The sequence below is a fragment of the Chrysochloris asiatica genome, unplaced genomic scaffold, assembly GCF_000296735.1.
Source record: "Chrysochloris asiatica unplaced genomic scaffold, ChrAsi1.0 scaffold00016, whole genome shotgun sequence".
NCBI classification, from domain to species: domain Eukaryota; kingdom Metazoa; phylum Chordata; class Mammalia; order Afrosoricida; family Chrysochloridae; genus Chrysochloris; species Chrysochloris asiatica.
The window spans coordinates 10,238,936-10,258,719 of NW_006408534.1; the positions used below are offsets into that span (position 1 = coordinate 10,238,936).

General features: G+C 43.2%; 1 protein-coding gene across 1 annotated transcript in view; it reads right to left on the bottom strand.

Annotated features, from left to right (window-relative positions):
• PLB1 (phospholipase B1) overlaps nt 1-19,784 on the bottom strand; it is a 173,540-nt gene that overhangs the window by 87,008 nt on the left and 66,748 nt on the right. The window contains 4 exon segments of the mRNA XM_006835284.1: nt 2,992-3,100; nt 5,383-5,426; nt 7,154-7,227; nt 9,285-9,343. Of these exon segments, the coding sequence (XP_006835347.1) occupies nt 2,992-3,100; nt 5,383-5,426; nt 7,154-7,227; nt 9,285-9,343 (286 nt within the window).

Below are 19,784 nucleotides of genomic sequence, written 5' to 3' on the forward strand. Positions count from 1 at the left end.
GAGTATGTACTTCTCTGTCTTCGGCGTCAGGCTTGTTCAGGGCAAGCAGAAGGTCTGTGTGTACTAACTACTTGAAAATACTTCATGTTTCATGCATGCATGGCTTAGCAGGTAACCATTTCACAGTTGCCATAACCTCAGCCTCACTCTCAATCCCTCAAGGTGACTTGGTTGAGTCAGATACATCTGGATTTGGTGCTTAGTTGCCTCTTGTTAACTAGGAAAGTGACTTCAGTTCTTAGTTTAAAAAGACTGCCAAAATGAAGGCAAGTTCCTAACTCCAAAAAGAAAATCCTAGAGGGTTATCAAGAGAGGGCAAGTTGCAGACAGTTGCAAACAGCACGCACGGGCTTGAGTCCTGGTCCCACCACTGGCCAGCTCTGCAACCCTGGCAAAGGATTTCACTTTGCAAACCTATTTTCTCCTTTGTAAAATGGGGATGGTATGCTTACCTTCGTCATAGAGTTGTTGGGAAGATTAAATGAGGTGCTAAGAACTTGGAATATAACAATTGGCCCATGTGAGCATCTATTGAATTAGTTCTATCAATACCACCACTGTTGTTGTCATCATCAATAAAGTCCCTGGCATGTTGCCTTGCAGAAGACATTTGTTGTCATCCTTTTCCCTCTTAACTTTCAGTTCACATGCTCAGACTAGGCATCAGAAAACACCCAGGTGGGGAATTTGGGTAAGTTACTGAATCTCTTTGAGCTCCCCTTTTCCTTACCTGGAAATCAAGGCAGCTGCTCTTTCTAGGAACTAGAGTTGTGAGGATTATGCAACCTCTATGAATCTTAAATTTTATCATTAGCATGAAGCGACCCTCGGCTCTGGCCATCTCAAGAGTTATTGTATGGAATGCGTGGGGTGAAAACCAGAATAAATGGTATACTGCTGTGTTGTTATGATCTGTCTTAGAATAAAGCCTACAGTAGTGCACAAGGACTGACGATGCGGTCAAGTCCATGCATTTGTTCATTAGTTTCCCTGTGCTATAGTTTCTTCATCTGTAATATGGCATTGGTGGTGGTGGTGGTAGTTGTGTGCCGTGGAGTCCATTCCAACTCACAGAGACCCTGTATAGGGTTCCCAAGGCTGTAAATCTTTACGGGAGCAGAAAGCCTCATCTTTCTCCTGCAGAGCAACTAGTAGTTTCAAACTGCTGACCTTGAGGCTAGCAGTTTGACTTGCGACCACTACGCTACCAGGGTTAGTAATTCCAAACTTCTCTCTATCTCCCAGGGATGTGCTTTGCTGTTGTTGCTGTTACAGCGAGTCATTTCCAAATCATGGACACCCTGTATAGGGTTTCCAAAGTGTGGCTGGTATGTTTCTTTGAACTGCTGACCTTGTGGTTCAAACCAACCTTACGGTCCAGTCCTTTATCCCACAGCCCCATCCAAATAGATTACTTGGCATGAAAGAGTCTGAGGGCCTCTGGGAAAGCAGTGAGAGCAATCAACAGCCGTATGAACTGCACTAAGTTCTGGTTGCTTTTGTGTTCCAGACTCTGAGGTTCCATTCTTGGATGCCTTCCTGAATTACTTATGCTTAAACAATGATATGCTTAGAGAAAGCAAAAATTTGATCACATTAATATAAATAAAAAACGTCAAGCCATAAATTGGTAAACTTCCAATTCCAGTCCTGCCAAAAGGGTGTGGGGGAAGTAACCCACAGAATTCATTGTAAAAACTCGTATTAGGCTTTCTATGAATCCCTGCTTCAGATGATCTGCCACCTCTCCTGTCATGAATAAATGAGAAATCTTAGGTGGCTTGTTGCCTCAATATGGTGTTGAGAGTCAGGAGTGTCATATTAGGGAATCTAGGGACCAAACAGAGTCCTGGTGTGGTGCTATAGGATAAGCACTGGACTGCTAACTGCAAGGTCAGTGGTTCACTCCTCAGAAACCCTATACAGGTGGCTATGAATCAGAATAGACTCGATGTTACTTAACACAACAGCGACCAAACAAAGAGTTGCTGGGAATTACCAAGAGGCTCAACACCAGCCAGCTGGTGCAAGAGCCCCCATTTTCTGGTAAGTTCATTAATTACTCTGCAAGAAAAACAGAATTAAGGATCAGAAAGGATCTTTTCATTGCTACTTCTTAGGGTGGGTATGGAATTCACATATTCTCTGACCATGTGGCAGACCCAAAGAAACACTCCAGGCTTTGGGATGTTGGAGAGAAAGGGAGCTATAGGAGCCAGGAGAGCCAACCTGCCTGCTCTCAGGGCCCACATACCATGGCATACTGGTTTCTGGGATTACTAGTAGCTTTTTTCAAGAGTGGGACAGGTTTTATCGTCCTGCTGGATAATTGCTGTGACCACAACATATGCGTATTACACACACCATCTACAACTCCTCAGAACATTCAAATCCAATATGGCAGTCAAGCTTCCCAACCAGTCCCATTTTACAGAGTGAGGTTTAGAGAGGCCAGTGGGGGAACCAGGATGCAAACTCAGGGCTGCCCCTCCCAGGATGCATGCTTCTCCTACAACAAGGAAGGAGGCAAAGTCTAGGACCTAGAAAGTCTGCCTGAAATGCCTGTCTGAGGTGTAACAGACTCGATGGCACTTAATAACAACAAGGACCTAACAATGAGTCCCAAGGAAGTACAAGGAGGGGAGAACACAACTCTAACATGGGAGCACTAACACACGGTTATAACTGGGACTCAATCAGCTGTGAGCCACAAAGTCACATCATACATGGACATAAGACTTATAAATGAGGGGAAGTCATATGCTCAAAGCATGCAACTTGTGTCAGGGTTGGTTGTGACTAGTTCCTGGTGGGAGGGTAGCAGTTTTCTGTGTCTGACAGCAGGGACATTTCTGGGAGACTACTGCCCAGCCTTTGATTCTCAGACCCATCCCTCAGACCAAGCCTTACTAGTCCTGTAGCCATACACCCCAACCTGGCCCAGCCCCCTGGAGGCCTTGTGCTGTTCACCCCCACGGTTCTCCTGCTCACTGAGCTTTATTTCCTGCCACAGCCTGGTTGAAGAAGGCTCCTGGACTGTCTGGCTTCCCAGTGCCAACAGAGAAGCCCTTCAAGGCAGGGTTGAATTCCCGGAGGATATCTGGAAATACAAGGAAGAGACATGCAATGGTAACTACCCCAAAGCAATCTTCATGTTTCTCTGATAAGCTCCAGTGGGAACTGGGGACAAATCAGAGCCCCCACCCCATAACCTTTACCTCAGAGGTTTCACTAGACTCTGAAATCAAATGTTCAGCAGGTAAATGCTTAATCACACCAGCAGCACACAGACTGTTTGGCTTTGAGTTGATTCTGACTCATGACAACCCCACACATTTCAGAGGAGAACTGAACTCCATAGGGTTTTCATACCTGTCATCTTTTGGTCACCAGGCCGACCTTTCTTCCCACGTGCCTTTGTGTGGGCTAGAAGGGCACTGCTTTTGGTTAACACCCAAGAGCTTAACCACTTGTACCACCTAGAGAATCTCAGCAGCACACAAAGTCCACTGCCATGGCGTTGACCATGATGACCCTATGTCACAGAGTAGAGCTACTCCGTGGGAGTTTCCTGGCTGTAATATCTATGGAAGAACATCACCAAGCTCTTCTTGCCTGGCACTGCTTTAGGTTGGTAGCCAAGCACAATATGCTTAAGAAATTAAGCACTGCTGCCCGGACTATGCAGCACAGATGAACTGGATGTATTCTTTGTGGCTTAGGGGGACATTGCAGCAATGGATGGAAATTCCTCTGATTTCTAATTAAGAGTACGAAGAACTAAAACCCAGAGCTATCTGAAAATGGAGCAGGTTGTCTTAAGAGGTGGTAGGCTCCCCACAAGTAGAGCCTAGAGGAATCTGCGTTGACTAGTTAGTGACTTACCAGGAATGCCACAGGACTTCACTTGTGTGTAGATGCAGAAATAAAAAAGGCAGGGAGTACTTGTGGCACTGAACTCTACCTACTTGAATTCAACAGAATTTGTAAATGGCAAAATACAACAAATGTTGTGACAAATGTGAAGTCTGATCAGTTCTGCCTATGTGGAGATTACGTTAGCCTTGGCAAAATGACAAACCATTTGAGCTTGGTTACTAACCTAAAGGTTGGTGGCTCACATCTACCCTGGAGTGTCAGGGATGAAAAACCTGGTAACCTACTTCCATAAAGATTTGTTGTTGTTGTTAGGTGCCTTCAAGTCGGTTCCAAACCATACAGATCCTATGTACAACAGAGTGAAACACTGTCCAGTCCTGAGCCATCCTCACAGTTGCTTGAGCCCATTGCTGCTGCTTCTGTACCAATCCATCTCTTTTGGGGTCTCTGACTTTTCCCCTCTTTTTCCATAAAGATTACTGCTAGGAAAGCATAATGGAGCAATGTTGGCTTGTTAAACATGGGTTGCCATGATTTGAAATCCACACAGTGGCATGCGTTTGGGTTTTAGATCATCACAAACTTGGTAACTTTAATTTAAAGGATCTCTTCACTGGTATGGTGAACAGCGAACTGCAAGGTTGGTTCAAACTCACCAGCCACTTCTTGGGAACCTTACACAGGGTTGTTATGAGTCAGAATGGACTTGATGACACTTAACAACACAACAACAAAAAGATATATTACAAAGGGATTTACTCAATAAAAGTAGCTGAGAGCAGGGCCAATTAAATTCCTGTTAGGTAAAATTATTACTCAGAAGACTTTAAGGGAAAATAAGGGAATTTCAACATTTATTGCATGTGTGCTTTAAGAACAAGCACTGTGGCATATACCAAGGGGAATAAAAAGATGAGTAGGACAAGACCCTTTATAGAATGTAGTGAGGCTTTTTAAAAATTACTCCAAACAGGTTGCTGGTAAAGTAATTTAAGGACAATGTTTAATCTCAAATGTGGCTGTGCTTGCAGAGCCTGAACAAGATAACCTTATCTTTTACAGCTGCCGTAGCAGCGTTTCATAAAGCAACACATACGAACTTGACATCTGTGTAGTATGTTATCCAGCGCAGAACACACCTAGCTCAATGCCTCCCGCATCAGACAGAAATGGGTTTCCTTGTCTTCTTTTTTGAATCATTTCTTAATGATTTGTATTAAAATTTAGTCTAGACTTTCTTTTTTTCCCTTATTTTCTTCCTTCCTTGGACAAATAACAATTCCTTTTTTTAAAAAAAAAATAAAATCTCCAAAGCTTTAATCATTCCCAAGAAGTAGAGGTGCAGCCTCTGGGAAGCAGCGTCCCCTACTGCGCCTGATGGTTCCTGCCGCCTGTGGTCCCGTCTCAGCCCAGCGTACGCCTCTAGGGGGAGCAACCGAAACGCGCAGATTCAACTCCTGCCTGCCGGCCGCCAAACCAACCAAAAAGCATGTATGTACTCACTTGCCAGGGTGATGACTGTGCTTATGTTTTGGTCTCCGCCGACACTATATTTTTTTTTTTTGGGGGGTGGGAAACAAAAAAATAAACTTAAAACATCAGAGAGGCAGAAACATTTTCGGACACTACCAAGAAGACAGACCTGTCATCGGAAAATCAAAATGAAATTCCTGAACCCTATGAGGTTGGAACTTGCCTTTTCCCTCACTATTCCAGTAAAAAAATGGAAAAACAAGCCCGAATACAGTAACTCTGCACAAACCTGAAAACTTGATTTAAACTGTAACTGCTGATTTTCAATAAATAAACTTGGAGCTCTGACACTGGAGCCGGGTAACCAAATGGGCCCTTTCACCTCTCTCTTCCAAAGAGAAAGTAGGTGCCCTGTGGATGCACAGTCCAGCCCTAGCGCCTGATGAGGCACTGCTGCTGTGCATTATTAATTGAAAACACAGTTTAAAAGTCTCATCTCTCTCTTTCTCTTCCTCTTTGGCTTGGGGAAGCTCGTTTTTTTCAAAGGGGGTCTTCAACACAGCAAGTCCTCTTCCAGGACAATACTAAAATGCAAAGAAGATCCAAGTGTGATAGATTTCTAGGCATGAAAATGTGCAGCATTCCAGAGTTGATTGGATTCTGAGCTTTTCCATCTCCCCTTGCTGTGTGCCAAGCACGCCTGGGAACACTTTAAAAGCTTTCAATTTCAAAATGTTCGCTGTTTAGTTCTGTGCAGCAACACGAGGGAGGGCACCAAAGCTTCTGTACTTGGGTTTCAGCTGGTGCCAGATGGAGATGCCAAATTCCAGGTTGAGGAAGCACCACACCTGCCCACCCATACTTGGCACAGGTTGGGCTATCAAAGCACAGAGGTATAACTTGAGTCATGCTCATGTAGCTGTGGCAGCTTGGGTTTGACTCTAGTCAGAGCTGGAACAAGCCCACGTGAAGCAAAGCATGATGGGGACAAGCGCCAGATAGGGAGTCATGAACCATCTGCTCTGTTTCTTGCTCTTTTACCATCTGACTGTGTGATTCTGAACAGGTTACTACCCCTCTCTAAGCCTTGTTTCCCCATCTGTAAACTGAAGTCTCTTTAAAAATGATGTCAATTACCTTGCATGCCTATTCTGTGTCAGGTCCAGTGTGGGTACTCAAATTCTGATTTTCACTATGGAGTCCTTGCATAGTACAAACAGTTAATGTGCTTGGCTGCTAACTAAATGGTTGGAGGTTTTAGTCCACCCAGAGGTCCCTCAGAAGAATGGCCTAGCAATCTCCTTCTGAAAAACCAACCTTTAAAAACTTTGTGGGGACAATTCTACTCTGACACACATGGGGTTGCTGTGAGTCATAGCTAACCCCACAACAACTGGTACTGGTGATCCTCACTACAGTGCTATTGGGAAGGATTGTTACTCCTGTATGAAAGATGGGACAAAAAAGCTGAGAGAGGTTAAAAACTTGCCGGGGGACTCAGAATGCTGGGCAGCTCGCACTCAGACACAACTCTGGTACTGTAGGTCATAATCTGTCCGTCACTCAAGGCCACTACCCCTCTGAGATCCCCATCACAGAAGGAGACATGGAAGCTAGAGAAGCTTTTGCAGCCCTAATGTTGTTTCTCCCACAGGCTCCTCCTGCTTAGCTCCTGTTTTGTGTCAGGTAGGAGTCTGGGGAAGCTGATTAACATCTTCTTTAAATGAACCCAAGGGGGCTCATTCCTGCTTGGGGATCTATCTTCCATGAAGAGAGGTATTCCAGGTCTTACCACACTCACCTCCAGGACAGGCCTCGATACTGGGTCAAGACATCTAAGATGTCCCCAGGCTTGGACCCAGCTCCATTACCTGCCTGAAAGGGAATGACAAAGGAGTGAGTTTCCCGTGGTCCCATCTCTGCCTGCCTGCCTGCCAGAGCTCCATGTTCTGATCCTGGCCAAGACCACATGGGCATGCTCTAGAATCTGGAATCTAGATGGTACTAAGTCTTTCAGAGCTGAGTGAGAATGCCCACTGGGAATGCCTGAGTCCTGGCAGAAAAATGTGGAACAAAACTCAAAATCATAAAAAAGACCAAGCTTACTGGTCAGATAGAAAATGATGGAACCCCCAAGACTATGGGAACTGAGTCCTGCAGGCCTGGGAACTGAACTTAGCCTCGTGGCTCAATTTTCAGCCAAGCTGGAGACAGATCTATTAGGGGAATATTAACACTAAGGAGACATTTATTCCTTAGAATACCCAACCATTGAGATTAAAAGGACAGCATTTATCTAAGGACAAAGTTCAGAAGGGTTGAAGAAAAAGGAGGAATGAAAATGGGAAACACAAGGAGGAAGTAGGGTAAGCGACGTTACATTGTAGGGATTGCAATCACATGAGATGAAACAAAATGTACGTGAATTGTTGAATGGAAAATGGATTTTGTCTGTAAATCTTCACGCAATTCACAATAAAGCTTAAACAAACAAACAACAGAACACCCTGCCTAAACCAAGTTCAGGTGAATCCAGGCTAGAAAAAGTATTCCGAAAATTATATGCTGGTGTGTATTTTCAACAGGACACATTTCAGGGTCCTGTTTTCCTCATTTTTAAAAATTGTAAAGCATTTCAAAGACTTTTAGAGAAACACATTTCACATACATACAGCTTTCGAAAATAAATCATAGTAAAATCAAATCCCATGTGCCCACCACATAGCTGCAGGAACAGCATCTTTCCAAACCACAATATGGACCCATTTTACAGGTTTACTACCATCGCCCATAGCCTATTATTTCTAGCAGGGTTTTTCCAAAAGGGGTGAAGGATGACCTCCAGGGAGAAGCCTCCCAACACCCCCACCCCCGGCCAAGAAGAGATCCCTACTCTTTGCCAGTATGTTTCACTCAAAGTGAGCCGCCCCCCGCCAGCTGTGCTGATTCTAGATGAGAGTTTTAAAGGGGACTATGAAGCTGGCTGGAGGCGTATCCACTACACCCAGCAGAAAGCGGTTGGAGCAACAGTGTGGACCAGCTTAAGAATTAGACTGCTTGTCCTTCCCTGAAGGTTGTGAAGAGTAGAGCCTCTGGGGTCAGGAGATACTAAGATGTCATGGAGGATCCAGCTACAGTTCAGGGGTCAAATTCTGGGCTCAGTGTCAGAATCCCAAGTTCTTGTCCTGGGTCCAGCACTTATAAATTGTGTGCCCTTGGGCCCTCCTTTGTCTCTACTAGCGTCAGATCACCTTCTTTATTTGTTAATTTAAGCAAAGTCATTGAGTGAGGTAATGTGAAAGTGAACAGGCCACCCACAGGTGTCACCAGCTGGGAGGATTTAGCTGTAGGCCCTGAAATCTACTGACCCAGAGAATAGCTGGATTAGTCTATAGTAAATTGCTACAGAATGAAAAGTTGGTGTCTGGGAACCTCTGGAACCTGATAGCCACGTTCTTTGTGGAGGTGGGTTTGTATCATCTTTAGTACTCTTACCCCTTCCACTGACTCCTGCTTTCTCACAGTGACCCCACTAGCACTTGTTCCTATATCATCAACTTTGCTCCTCTCCTTGATACCTCCCATTCGATTGCTACATGGACAAAACTTTGAAGGACCTAATTAAATCCAGCCCCCAATATTGATAGGCTGTGGAATTTGGGGTGCTACCTGCTGAGACCCCTCCACTTGTATAAAGACAACCTGCTCTTTCCTTTATCCCAACATTAGTAGAGGAAGAGGAAGTTGGAATGGAGCTAGGCGAGGAATAAATACTACCGGAATCTAGGGTAGGTGAGGTGACAGAGAAAGAGTTCAGGGGCAGGGAGAGCAATGTTAACAAGGGGGAAGTGAGATTTTTCACTTTCCAGGGTCTCATCACGATCAAGATGGTCTCTTCTCCCATCTCCCTTCCCACACTCAGGGTCACTTACAGTGAGAGAGTCACCCAGGGCTCCGATGACTTTGATGTCAGCTGGCTTCAACCTATGAACTGAGAATACATACAAGCAAGAGTGAATAGAAGAGTGGGATTCCAGGAAAGCACTGGACTGATCTTCTCTGGAAACAAACAAAGACCTTCCAGACAAACTGAGAGGTTTTTAATAGCAATTTCATGTGGACAAGAGAGATTAAAAGTTCATCTTTGACAATCAGACTCAGCACTGCCAGTCATGGTGGCTGATTGCTGATCTCCTCCCAAGGGCAACTGGAGGCTGTCACTGTTTTATAAGAGCCTGTTTTAAGAGGGGACCTGTTTGCTGGCAATTGGCGAGACCTGACAGACACAGGATAAGCAATCCTTTCCAGGGCAGGAACGAACCCTTGCCAGTGGGATTTGGGAGTAAGGAAGGACTTGAAATGAAGATGCAACTATTAGTTAATCTATCTCAGGGTTTGATGATAGTTGGAGTAGGTTATTATATCACCCTATGAAAATCAGCCCAGTTCCTTTAAAGAGGAACGGAAACTGGCTTTGTATCACCGACACTATTTTTTATCCCTTGGGTTTCCAGCATGTACCCTGACATGACTGAAAGGTTATTTAGCAATATGACAAACATATTGAACACCAAGCAACAGGATTGGTGTTTTGGTACCTAGACAATGATCAGAAATGGGGAACATGCTCAAGAAACTCATAAAATAAGCAACATCCATAGTCAAAATACAAAGTATAGAGTGATGCACACTATGAGAGGCATGTATAAAGTGGTATAAAATTCTTGAACTGGGAAGATGCCCACCCTCAAGGGGGGCAGGGATGGGCAAAGGTGGTTCAGAGCAGGTATCATAGGGAATGTTGTTATTGTTACATGCCATTGAGTCGGTATTGACTCATAGCAACCCTATGCATAATAAAATAAAACACAGCCCAGTCCTGCGCCAACCTCACAATCGTTGCCACAGTTGAGCTCATTGTGGCTGCTACTGTGCCAAACCACTTCATTGGGGGTCTTCCTCTCCTTCTCCAACCCTCCACTTCACTTCATGATATCCTTCTCCAGGAACTGGTCTCTCCTAAAAATATGCCTGAAGTATGAGAGACAAAGTCTGGCCATCCTGGCTTCTAAGGAGCATTCTGGCTGTACTTCTTCCAACACAATTTTGTTTGTTCTTCTGGAAGTCCATGGTACTTTTAATATTCTTCTCCAACACCACAACCCAAATGCATTAATTATTCTATGCTCTTCCTTATTCACTGTCAAACGTTAACATGCATATGAGATTATTGAAAAAAAAAAAATGGCTTGGATCAGGTACACCTTAGTCCTCAAACTGACTCTTTCTCTCTCTTTTTTTTTTTCAATGTTTTATTGTGAATTATGTGAAAACTGACATCTTTGCTCTTGAACACTTAGAGGTCTAGTGTAGCAAGATTTGCCTAATGCAATATGTCATTTGATTTCTTGACTGCTGCTTCCATGAGTGTTCATGGTTGTTCCGAGCAAAATGAAGTCTTTGACAACTTAATCTTTTCTCCATTTATATAGATATTTTATATTGGTCCAGTGGTGTGGATTTTTGTTCTTTTTTACATTGAGGTGCTGTCGGCTTTGATCTTCATCATTAAGTATTTTAAATTCTCTTTGCTTTCAGCAAGCAAGGTGGAATCATCTACATCTCTCAGGTCATTAACGAGTCTTCCTCCAATCCTGATGCCATGTTTTTCTTCGTATAATCCATCTTTTCTAATTATTTGCTCAGCATACAGATTGAATAAGTATACTGATAGAATACAACTCTGGCGCATACCTTTCCTAATTTTAAACTATTCGGTGTTCCCTTGTTCTGTTCAAAACAACTGCCTCTTTCTTGGTCTGTATATAGATTCCTCATGAGCACAATTAAGTGTTCTGGAAAACTCATTCTCTGCAATGTTGTCCATAGCTTGTCATGATCCACCCAATCAAAAGCCTTTGTTGTTAAGTGCCATTGAGTCAGTTCCAACCCATAGCGACCCTGTATAGGGTTTCCTAGGAGCGGCTTGTGAGCTTAAACTACTGACCTTATGGTTCAAACCAACTTTGCAGTCCAGCGTCCACAGTGTCACACCAGGACTTCAAAGGGAAGGTAGTATTTGAATTAAACCTCATCATGAGATGAGGGTGAGGGAATGAGAAATAGGGTTATTCCTGAGCAGGAGATAGAGAAAAACGCTAAAGGTACATCGGAGTACAGTAAGGCATGTGATGTCTATATGGAATAACTAGTTGTACAGTTTGGTTGATATGATGAGTATACAAGGAAACTAACCCAATAATACTGGAAAGGTAGGTTAGGGCCACAGGTCTTTTATGTCTGGCTAACAAAGTAGTAGATTAACATCAGTATTATTATATGGCATGTAAATACTTACCTACATATATCTGGACTAAATCTATCTACCCCTTTATCTTAAACACATATGTATCCAAGTGCATTTAGGGACCACATATATAATTGCTTTATCATAAGTAGCTTGCTCCCCTCAAATCACAAGCTCCCTTGCACTTCTAATGCCTCACTCCCATTGACACCGTACTTTCTCATGGTGCCGTCTTCTCTCTCAGATGCAATGGTTGCTAGTGTTGCAATACTGTGCCAAATTGTCAAAATAACTTGTGTAACTTCAAAGAAGTGAATACAGAGCTTGTACCAGGGAATAGCCCAATCCCCAGAAGAAGGAACTCAGCATTACAGCAAACTATTGCTTAAGATGGGAAAACTGCAACTTGTCTGCAAGAAGGCTTTCTTAACAGTCCTTCTTTGCCAAGAGACTCCATCAAGCATGCAGCGAGACACAGAATAGGCTGCTTTCAACATGGCTGGAATACTTATAACCCACTGCACCCACTGAAATCCAAACCATGGTTGTATAATTATATCTGCTCAGTAAGCTTTATTAACACTCTAAAAATGATATTCAAAGTCATCTCTAGGTCTCGTATCCTTCCATGGAGACATCTTGTCTACCTGACTTCCATGCTGCCTGTAGACATGGAACTGCCACTTATTCCCATTGTGGCTGTGCTGGCATTGGAAAAGTAAATGTCCATTGTGCTGCCAGTCCTACGTACATAGTTGAGTGTATGTGTGAGAGTGTGGGTGTGCAAAAGATATAGATTAGTGGGTCTTGAACAGGTACCAGAATCATCTGGACAGTTTGTTAAAATACATGTTACTGGTCCCCTTTCCCAGAGTAGCAGGTTTGAAGTGGGTCCAATAATTTGTACTTCGAACAAGTTCCCAGGTGATATTGCTGCTGCTGGTCAGGGTAGCATAGTTTGAGAACTACTGATAAAGTTTTGTGTCTGCTTTGAAGCTGTTGACAGTGGTCAGTTTCTGCAGCTGTATTGTAAAGAACAGAATACTTCCAAAATGGCTTTCTACCCTTGGTTCATGCAGTCATAGCTGCCTTTGGAAAACTGGGAGCTCTACCTCTTAGATTTGAGAGTCACTAAGGTTCTTTCTTTAGAGTTCTACCTACTTTCCAAACGCCATCTGCATTATTCACTCCTATGCACACATGTGCATGCACATCTATACCATTACACATGCTTACAGCCTTCTGGGCCCTGACCCACCCAGACTTCTACAGCTACAGAATGCTATCAGAAGAACAATATCAAAGCACAAAGACAGCTACATACATTAGCGTGGTGCTGTGGGTTAATGCGCTGGACTGCAAGGTCGGTTTGACCTGCAAGGTCTAAAACTTTAAAATGGTCTCTTCTTAAACAAGTTAGACTCTGTGCAACAAAAGGCAACAGAATGAAAAATAAGATGCATCCCCCTCAACTCTGGGGTGGTTTATTTTAGCTGCTGGTGACGTCAACCACCAAGCTACCGTTGCCCTCACACATGATACAGTGAAGTCTGTGAACACCAGCTAGCACGCAAAACCAAACCCAATCCACTGCTGGTGAGTGGTTCCAACTCATAGAGACCCTAGGGACAGAGTAGGACTGCCTCAGGGGGTTTCCAAGGTTGTGAGTCTTTACGGAAGCAGACCGTCACATCTTTCTCCCACAGAACAGCTGGTGAGTTCGAATTGCTGACCTTTTGCTTAGCAGTCAAGGGCTTTAACCACTGCTCCACCAGAGGTCCATAGTAGCAAAGATTAGGGGAAATTTTGGGAACTGGTAAAATGTAGATGAGATGGATAGCTGTTCCTTCAAAAGCATATATATTATGGTCTGTTAGGCTACTGAAACTTGGCATTCCTGTTCCCCATGTTTATATTAGACAGATAGGAAACACAAACATACAGTGCGTGTACACATGTATGTGCAGAGAGATTGATTTTTAAGACAGGGGGAGCAGAGTTCTCCTGTTGGAGGTTTTGAAGGATTTCCTGCAAGAGATAATAAGCCAAGTAAACCAGTTGAAGGTGGGAGGGATTTGGCTTATCTGAGATTTTACTGTTTAGATAGAGCCTGACACAATTCATTGATTTAATGTCCTGTCGACCTTGCTTTGAGGTTAATGTCATCATATATGACAAAAACACAGCCTAGAAATGCAGCAAAGCACTTTAGCAATGGCTTTCCTTGAAGGGGAAGAAAAAAAACAAACAAACTCAAAACCAAACAAGTACTTAGCGATAAGATTAAATTTGTGTGGGTTGATTAGGTGAACATTATCTGGTACAAACTGTCCACCACCTTGAAAAAAAGTTGATAAACACAGCATTAACTCATCAAGATTTCTAAGGAGGGGACCGCTTATCAGAAGGCCATCCAAATTATGATGACATATCAAGGAGAGCAAGGAAATTGGACACTAGAGTCCAGAATGGGAAAACTGCTTGCTTCATGAAAAGTTACACCCAGGAGAAAGGACTAGACACGCTGCTGCTCTGTTATGTGTAACCCAACAATGTAAATTGCATGGGGCTGTAATCTGAAAAACCAACTTTCTCTCAATTGTCAGCTAGGGTTACCCAACCCATTTATGGTCCCCGATGATAGGGATATGTGTAGAGACCTTCCTCAATCACAGGTTGTGAACTATGAACACAGGCTGAAACCTTGTTCCATCTCTGGAATGCTTTGGCATGGGTTGATGTGCCTTATACATAGCTCAATAAATATACTTAGTTGACTTAAAAGTTAAATAGGTGCCAGTATTATAGGACTCCTGGTGTGGCTCTGTAGGATCAGTACTGGCCTTCAAACCACAAGATCGGAAGTTCAAACCCACCAACTGCTCCTCGGGAACCCTATACAGGGTCGCTATGAGTCAGGACCGACTTGATGGCACTTAATAACAACTACAATAATGATAGGAACTTTACAGCTTTTACAGTTTTAAAATGATGGAGCCCTCAGGGCAGGGGAACACTTATTGATCCTGGTGTCTTGAGAGAGAGTTTGAACTTGCTCAGTAGGCTGTTAATCCCTGTGGGGCATCCATCATTCCTTCCTGGTCACTGGAGGTCAACTACAGGCCCAGGGCTGGAAGGGACGCTTCTGGCCTACTATGAAGCGAACCCCCTAGCACATGATGATCACCTAGTACTGAAACCTGCACATTTCCCATATCAGCTTTCAAAGAACTCATTTTGGCCAAATAGGCTAAAGAAATGACATCAGAGCCTTAGAAAAACTCAATAACTTACAATAACAAAGCCGCTGCTCTGGTTTATATTATTGGTGACCCACCTAAACCATCAAACTCACAGACATGGAGTGCATTCTGACTCATGTTGTTGTTAAGTACCAACGAATCAGCTCTGATTCACAGCCGATCTATATAGGGTTTTCAAAGGAGTGGCTGGTAGGTTTGAACTGCTGACCTTGTGGTTAGCAGCCCTGTGCTTATCCAACAATGCCACACCAGGACTTTTATAGAGTGAGTCATAATTAAGAGGTTTCCTAATACTGAACCACCATTCGTATTCTGAAACAAATCTTACTTTGTGACAAAGCTATTCCCTTAAAATACTGCTGTGTTTGATTTGCTACTGTGTGATTTAAAATTTTTAGAGCCCTGGCATGGTGCTATAGGATTAGCAATGGACTGCAAGGTCAGTTTGAATTGCAAAGTCAGCAGTTCAACCTCACCAGCTATCCCTTGGAAATCCTATACAGGGTCACTGTGGGTTGGAACTGACTTGACTGCACTTAACAACAACAACATTCACAAGGAAATCAATCTATTCTTCTCTTATTTTATGTTGTCTTTGTTAACATTTGAACTGGCCTTATAAGAAGACGTAAGAAATGTGTTTTCTTTTGCTATGCTGTGTGCACTAGACTGCAAAGTTGATTTGAACCGCACAGTTGGTGGGGCAATCTCACCACCTGCTCTTAAGAAACCTGATACAGGAGTTGCTATGGGTTGGAACCAACACAACAGCACTTAACAACAACACCAATGAAAAGAAGGTAAGAATTACTTCTTCCTGGAAGAATTGATAAACATTATCCAGAAAACCATTTGGACCTTGGACCTTCTGGGAGAGAGATTGTTGATAATCTTTCCTAATTCTTCTAGGGTGATTGATTTTCCATCTCTTCTCTAGTCATAAGCACTATCAGAGACTGTGGGTATTACATGGAGACTATCTGATGAAGAACAGCCACATGAGATATCATGGTATTGGATGCTGTGGGATAGCTGGGATGGGATATGAGGAATTCTGGAGTTTGGAGGGTTCTCACAGGTTGTGATATCTGGGAGAATGTAGCTGTCACCCAGGTAGGCATTGTTAGGTTTGACCACCTTTAGGTAGATAACATCATATGTATTCTTCAGGGCTGCCACAACATCCTCATGCATGCCATCCTCCAGCCCCACATTGTTGACCAATAGGATCTTGTCCCCAATCTGCAACCTCCCATCCTTGTGGACAGTCCCCTCTCTTGATGATCTTTGTTACACAGATGCTATTACCTCTGGGGATGTGCTGGTTCCCTACACCCCATTCGATGCTGAAGACAAGACCTATAGGTTCCTTGGTGAACTTGATCTCCATTATCGTCTCAGCTGGGGGCTTCCACATGACATAAAGGTGAACAATGGAGCCTGCCTCTTTGAGAGCCTCCACCATTGCTGCTGAGTGGGTCACCTCCACACATCCATTTCATTGGCCCTAAGGTGGCTGTCCTGGGCTGCAACCCTGCTAGGAATGATCTTGGTGACAAAAAAAAAAAGGATGGATCATTGGTCATCACTATTTTGGGGTTGTCAGTGCCACCTACGATACTGAGGCCCAGACTTGAGCTATCCCTTTCCAATGCTATCTCGTATGTCATCTCCAACTTGGTCCCGTTCACCTGCAACTCATATCCCAAGGCTTTAGGGTGTCTGTGTTGACAATCTCGAAGGAGAACTGGCCTTGAGGGTAGAGAGGTAGACATGGCCCACAATTCCATGGACAACCTCCAGGTGGGACAAGTTCATATAAGATTTCCAAGATGGCAAATCTTTAGAGAGCAGACAACCTCATCTTTTTCCCACAGAGTGGATTTCCAAGAAAGTAAATCTTTATAGGAGCAGACAATCTCATCTTTTTCCCACAGAGCGGCTGGTGTGTTTGAATCTCAGCCCAATGCCTAACCCATAGCACCACCAAGACTCCCTACTGTTGGTGACAGCATAATAGGATTAGCTTTGTGGGTCTCTATTTTCAAATGCTAAGAATTTTGTCTATTGCATAAAATTGATGACTTCAGAAAAGATACAGAACCAGTGAGCCATGTCCCCTCTGGTTCTTTACCACCACTCCTTTACGTACAAAAAGCTACTCCTTTCAAAAATCTTATACTCAGTTGCTGTTGCTGCTGTTAAGTGCTGTTGAGTCAGTTCTGACTCACCGTGACCCTATATAGGGTTTCCAAGGAGAGACTGGTGAGGTTGAATCACTGACTTTGTGGTTCAAACCAAACTTGTGGTCCAATGCTCATTCTACTGCACCCCACTAGCTCCAACATCTTTTTTTGTAATTGTCCTTGCCATGTTATGGAGTGGACCATCGAGAAATACAAACTAGTTCAAGTATTTACGAAGTTATAAAGCTCACAGCATGAAATGCTCAGCAAAATGCAAGTGTGTATTTACTGGGAGGAGAAACATAGAGGCTTTTATTGCTTGTTTGGCTATCAAATGCCAGTTGGTCATAAAAAATTGTTGTTGTTAAGTCCATTGAGTCAGTTCTGACCCATAGCGACCTTGTATAGAGTTTCCAAGGAGCGACTGGTGAGCTTGAACACTGACCTTGCAGTTCAAACAGCTTTGCAGCCTGGCACATTAACCCACAGTGCCACACCAGGACCCCTTTGCTTCCATCTATATGCTTGGAGTCCTGGTGTGGTGCTGTAGGATCAGCACAGGACTGCTAATCATAAGGTCAATGATTCAAACCCACCAGCCACTCCTCAGAAACCCTATACAAGGTCACTATGAATCAGAACTGACTTAACAACAACGTATACTTGTTATATCTCCCCCAAAAGACCCCATAATTTAGAGGAAGAGTTTCATTGCTCATGAACTCTGGAGTGGAATGAGAGGGAGGGACCCAGGCTGCCAGGATCATTGCCTATTTATGGAAGGTAACATTTTATTTTGAAATATCTTTTTTTTTTCTTTTTTATTATTATTTTAATAGACCCCAGGGTATTTGTGTCCCAGGGGAAAAAGAGCACAAGGAAGTGCTGGAAAATGTTTTAAATGTCAAAGCCATTCACAGGTAAGAATTAAATAAAAATAAAGTTACAAATGAAAACATACATTTAAGTTTCCCTGCACTGCAGTCAGAGGGGACTTCTGTTGTTGTTAGGAGGCTTTGAATTGGTTCTGACTCATACTGACCCTGTGCACAATAAAACAAAACACGGTCCGATCCTTTGCCGTTCTCACAATGTTGCTATGTCTAAGTCCGTTGTTTCTACCATTCTGTGTCAATCCATCTCGTTGAGGGTCTTCCTCTTTTTTGCAGACCTTCCACTCTACCAATAAGGGGCTCGGGTAGCGTAGTGGTTACGAATCGGGCTGCGAACCTTAAGGTCAGCGGTTCGAAACTACCAGCCGCTCCGCGGGAGAAAGATGAGGCTTTCTACTCCCGTAAAGATTTACACCCTCGGAAACCCTGTACAGGGTCGCTATGGGTCGGAACCGACTCGACGGCACTTAACAACAACAACAACAACAACCACTCTACCAAGCATGATGTCCTCCTTCAGGGACTGATCCTTTTTTCCCAAAGAACAAAAGAGGAAGTTTCACCATCTTCATTTCTAAGGAGTATTTTGGCTAAATTTTATCCAAGCCATATTTGTTTGTTCTTCTGAAAGTCCATGGTACCTTCAATACTCTTCACCAACATCATAATTCAAATACATCTATTCTTATATAGTCTTCATTAGTCATTGTCCAACTTTTACATACATATGCAACTATTGAAAACACCATAGTTTGGGGCAGGCACACTTGAGTCCTCAAACAGATACCTTTGATCTTGAACACTTTAAAAAGTCTTTTGCATTGAAATATCATTTTTGGTTAGGTCTGTGTTGCCCATGGATTTGTTTGAAGGAAACATTAGACAGAGGGACTGTAGAAGTTTTTTGTTTTCAATAACTCTTTTTTAAAAATTATTGCCCATTTGGTTATGGGCATTTTTCTAAGTCAGACTCTTCAGAGGGGCAGGCTCATCATTCACCTCTGAGGAATGCACCCACCCTATTGGCAAGAGCAATTGTTTTGATTCCATGGTTACTTGATTAGACCAGAAAGACCTAAGTTTATCCATCTGTGAATTCTCATAATCAGCAGAGCATCTGAGATCTCAATGTCTTGATATTTCTTGCTGTTATAGTTTGAAGTGCCAATAAAATAATCTCCAGGGTCAGGCAATAAAAAAAGAATTTCACATTTTATCTGACTTTTAAGATGCTGAGATACACTGTAATGGACTGGTTGGTTATCTTGCCTATAAAGGTTACAAAACACTTCATGGATCATCCTTTCAGAGTGATAAGATTAAAAAGAGGACAGACATTATTTCATTGTAAAGAGCATGATTACCAAAACATATTCAGATGCTTTTTATATAACTTTGAGTAAGGGGTTTTACTGTAGGAAGACCCCTAGATATGAGGCTGATCCTTATTTCTGCTGCTAACGTCCTGACAGTAAACTAGAACAATACATGAAAAGAAAGAATAAATATTCTATGAAAGGGCTTCAAAAAATTTGTGGAAAAATTCCATTATCTTTTCATTCCATTTTTCCATGAACTTTTTGAAGCTCCCTCATATACCCTCGGTTGTCAAGTCAATTCCAACTCATAGTGACCCTAAGACAGAGTAGAACTGCTACTCTAGGTTTCTAAGGCTGACAAGTTTTACAGAAGCAGACTGCAACATTTTTCCCCCACAGAGTGGTTGGTGGGTTTGAACCGCTGACCTTCCAGTGAACAGCCCAGTGCTTAAGCCACAGAAGGC